Source organism: Atta colombica, unplaced genomic scaffold, assembly GCF_001594045.1.
Source record: "Atta colombica isolate Treedump-2 unplaced genomic scaffold, Acol1.0 scaffold274, whole genome shotgun sequence".
Lineage (NCBI taxonomy): Eukaryota > Metazoa > Arthropoda > Insecta > Hymenoptera > Formicidae > Atta > Atta colombica.
This window is the reverse complement of record NW_017259375.1, coordinates 1,637,713-1,642,586: the sequence shown is the minus strand read 5'-3', so window position 1 is coordinate 1,642,586 and position 4,874 is coordinate 1,637,713. Positions and strand designations below refer to the sequence as shown.

The following is a 4,874-nucleotide window of genomic DNA, read 5'->3' as shown; positions in this document are numbered from 1 at the left end:
TGTGCAATATGTTCTTATTAGACCTATTAACACACATTAACTTTTTACAAAGTCGTTTCAAATTAAATAGCGCACGTATAATGAAACTGTTTCTTACCAAATATCTTCATTTAATCTTAATATATATGTATATATATATTTTTTTTTTAAATTGGGATGAAATGAATCCAAATTTACCACTATACCTCAATTTATTAAAAATCTTGACGCGCTACATAAATTCTACTAATACCCATCGTATTAGTAGCGTAAAAAAAAATCTGAGGTATGTAGATTATGGCATTTCGGAGATAAAAAAAAGTGACTTTTTGTCGAACAATATAATTAATACAAGGAAAAGTGGCTATTTGCATATGTCAATCCTCCTGGCAATATCATTATTCATCGTTTGAAAATGGTCGAAGTCATGTCACCGGCAGGCGAGAAGTCACCCTAAGAAAAGCGACTGGCCTGGAAAATGACTATACTTTACGACCTGCATGCAGGCGCAGATGCTCCAAAGAATCTAACGAAATCGGCAGTAGAAATCGCGTAGGCGAGCCTCTACCATCGTAAAGATTACGACGTGGAAATGAGATATAAGGCGACGTCATATATAGCCAATTTGGCGACGGCAAGAAAGACGAGGCGGGATCTCGTCTCGATATTATCATATTTGCCGTCAGGTGCGAGCATTCTCATCGCCGATAGCTCTTCCCCTTCGATGGGATAGCTTAAATAAAACAGGACGCACTCCTCTATCCGAGCGTTTTACAAACGCACGTAGAAAGTAATACCATCTGCAGACTATAAAATCATTTCCGTCGAGAGAGAAGAATCGAACGGTGCAATCGTAAAACTCGTTTGTTCATTTATGAAAGCTCGCGGGAACGATCGTTTTTCTAAAGGATATATTTGCACTCTACGCTCCTTCAAGTATTCAAATGTTTCCTCGTATCACGAAATGCATCTACAAACTATCTATTCTCGGAGGACGGTTTTAAATAGACATGAATAAAGGCGCTCTGTGTAATTGAGATAAATTGGCTTGCCTCAACTTCGTAGAATGATTTGTTTAGATTGGTTTAATTCAATTTAGAACAGATTTTGCAGATAAGAACTAAGCACGTAGATTTTACAAATGAACTGTAACCCGTAAATTACAATTTTTTAGTCGTGTCGCGTGTTGAAAGGAAAACGAGACGAAACGAAACGTGCATCGGCTACCTTATGCAAAGAATGATTCTAGCGACGTATCCAGCTTGAAAAATTTTACACGTCTCTCCGGTCGGACATCGGCAGGCCCATCCCAGCCATTCATTCATCTCGCGCGGGAATATTTTGCAGAGCTTCGAAATTCTCGAATCTCACATGCGGAGGAGAGACGGGGAAGAGCTATCGCAGCGGCGTGTGCGTTCCCGTCATATTTTCCTACGTACTTTATCTTTCCTGGCGCGTACACACCCTCGTCCTCGTAACTCGATCGTGACGAGCGAGCGCGCGGACTAACAAAATTTTCAGAGTAAACGAGGTGCGCGATGCTGCGCCGCCGGGAGAGCCTCTGATATCGACGTCCCACACATGAATTCAATTACATCGTACAAGCATACGAGAGTCCTCTCCCCGGGCTTTTTTTTCCTCTCGCCCGTGTCCCCGCCCGTATACCTCCGGGTGGCGTGCGTACGTATGCGTGCGTACGTATACGCGTGCACGTGCGTCCTGTGAGTCCGCGTGTTGGGTCAACGTTCGCATCCGTAGCAGCCAGGTCACGTACGATGCAACGCATTAATGGTACCGGTCCTGGGCTTCCTCTGTATCGGCGTAGAAAGGATCGTAACTCAAAATAATAATTTCCAAGTTTACACTCGCAAATCGAAACCGATTTAATTTTGGCGAAATCAATTTCTGACGCTTATAGACGAAGATAAGCATTTATTTCGTGAAGAGCAAACATGGATTGTAATGTGTCTATAGTATGAGATTTGAGATCTATCAGATTCTATCTATAGTTGATTTCCATTTGTCTACATTACTGACAAAAAACTGATAGATAATATTCAGTGAAAATCGATTGAGTAATGTTCAACACAAATAAACGAAGAGAACCATTCGACAGATTTTGGAGTCTAATAATATTTTTGTATAAATGTGTAAAATTTACAATTTGTAAAATTTATACAAAAAATATTATTGGACTCCAAGATCTGCCGAATGGTCCTCTTCGCTTATTCATATTGAATATTATTCTCTCGGTCGATTTTAAAAACTGATAGACTTCAAAATTGAAATCACAAAAAAAAATCATATTTCGAATCCCAAGTTTCTTGCAAAGCAAAATGATTAAAAGTTTTTCTACTTTGATACGCATCCAGCCTGCTTCATAAATTCAGCTAAATGGTGTGTTTAATTAAATCTGGAAAGATGGATCATTCTCTTTCTCTCTCTCTCTCTCTCTCTCTCTCTCTCTCTCTCTCTCTCTCTCTCTCTCTTTCTCTTGGGTGACGTTAAATTTCGATCCCTGACATTGCCGAAATTTCAAGACGTTCGCGATTTGTCATGGCGTTCTGACAAACGTCATGTACCGGGTGAGAATGGCGTGACCCAAAGTAGAATAGTGTAGTAGAATCTACGAGGGATAGTATCTGTCACTAGGAGAGGGATAACACGAGACGGAATGGCATAGTTTTCTTTTGACGGATAATAGATCGTTATGTAAGAGCACAATGAACACGGTTAAATCTTGTTGATCGACCGTGGTGAATCGTCTTTGTTATTAAGAACTCGATTAAACTTTCGACGCGCTTAATTAAAGTAAAGAAACTCGATCAATCGTCGAAATTTTCTAAACTGATTGCAACTCTAAAGCGTCTCTCACTCACCCGGATAGTTTCGTAGAGCCTGACGATGCTCGGATGCTGCAGCATTGACAAGACCTTCGCCTCCCTCGTCAGGTTCTTCATCACGTAATCCTTCTTGCCTTGCTCGACGTCTATTATCTTAATCGCCACCTGAAACAAGAAGCGAAGGGATTCACATAATTAATTGAATGCGTAGTCGAACGAAGCTATTGTTGTGTAGGAAAATATATCAAAAGTACTTTCAGCACTTGTTTCTATCAGAGTTTTTTATTATTAAGATTTTTTTATCTAAGATAAAACTTTAGGTCAATTTTTTATATTCCATGCAATATTAGACTGCATTAGAAATCTCTTTCACAAAAAATGTCGTGTGGTGTCTATAATTCTCACCATGTAAGATTTTTTTATCTAAGGTAAAACTTTAGATCAATTTTTTATATTCCATGCAATATTAGACTGCATTAGAAATTTCTTTCACAAAAAATTAAACATATTCCAAACCTATTCCAAAAAATGTCGGTGAATTTAATATCGTTTGGTGTCTTTAATTCTCACCATATTGATGTTAAATTAACATCAACATTTTTGTAAATTTAAAACGCTTAATATTTATACCAATATCATGGTATTCATGTCAACATCATGAGTGTTAAATCCACATTATGTTGGTGTTAATTTAATACTAACACAGTGAGAATTATATAAAAATTGCGTGGTGTTAAATTCACGTCGCTATTTTTTCAGAATGTATCTCATTTAAGTTCCGAAAATATACTAGTTCAACTAGAAAACAGACTTTTTAAGAGATAGATTATATTTTGTTTTATTTATTACATTGATATTTTTACATTGCATCTATCTGCGCTGATGGCATATATTAAAACTAATTCTTCAGTAAATTAAGATGTTATTGGAAGGTAAGTAAATAATTGGCATATGGAGGGTTGAAAAAAATTTTACGTCAATATAGCGCACCTCCTGGTTGAGTAAACGCTTTATTCGTGCGCACATGCACACGGGCCCTCTCCAGAGATATTTCTTCCCGAGCGAAAAAAAACGCGCAAGTTTATCCTCAGGGCTTTTAGGGATCAATCGCCCCGCATTCTCTCCTCGAATTGCTAGCACGTCAAACACCTTCCATATGCCTGCTTGAGGAGCAACGAGTCGCTTTTCCACGGTGCAGAGGGTAAAGGTGGCGAACAAGAGTGAAGGCGAAAGGGGGGGAGAAGACGAAAAGAAGAGATACCTTGGAATTCGAATATGTTAAGACGGTCGCGCAAGCGAATAGGGCGCGCCTTCACAGTCCCCTCTCTCTTTGATGTGCCATAAAGGCCTGGAGGCGGTAATTCGCACGAACCTAAGCGATTGAAACGGAAGGATACTCTGCCGTACCCTTCCATAACGAGGGTGCATAACGCAGGAAACTAATGCTAAATTATATCAACTAAAGGTATGCGAGGACTTGTATCGCCACCGCAAAGGTCTTACGTCTGTCATCTCCCATTTGAAATTAAAGGCGTGGGTGGTTCAATCATAAAGAAAGAAACAATAATTAAGATGTCCAAAGAAACGAGTATAAAAATATTAAATTAAAGTAAATAATTCATTAAAAAAGCCGACGAATTTTTATAAATTTTATTAAAGAATATAAAGTTTATTAATGAGTTTATTTTTTAATATATCAATAAAAAATTAAGATTCGCAGAGCATCTATTGCTCTTAAATCGTCGGCATTTTCCATCTTCATTTAATATAATACTTCAACTCGTATCTCGAGAAGATACTGTTGAAGAAACTTTCCGCGGCAATTCGTTCTGAGGAAGTCCCGAATCTTGCGTTCTCAAGTTTCCAAGTTACCCGGCAGCAACGGGTCGCATATCATTAGCAGCGATGACGCCGGCATCCTTTGATCTTCCTGCTCTTTTCGTATTGAGTGAGAAAGTGACACGAGTAGACGGAAGGTAGGGAAAGAACGGAAGAGAGAGAAGCAGAGGAAAAGAAGCGCTTCTGTTCCGGGACCGTTCGCAACATACGAAG

The 4,874-nt window shown here is 38.9% G+C and overlaps 1 protein-coding gene across 1 annotated transcript in view; it reads right to left on the bottom strand.

Moving 5' to 3' along the window:
• Positions 1-4,874, bottom strand: part of LOC108689628 (MAP/microtubule affinity-regulating kinase 3-like) — a 54,627-nt gene that overhangs the window by 41,343 nt on the left and 8,410 nt on the right. The window contains exon 2 of the mRNA XM_018196485.1: positions 2,859-2,987. Within this exon, the coding sequence (XP_018051974.1) occupies positions 2,859-2,987 (129 nt within the window). The remainder of the gene's footprint in view (positions 1-2,858; positions 2,988-4,874) is intronic.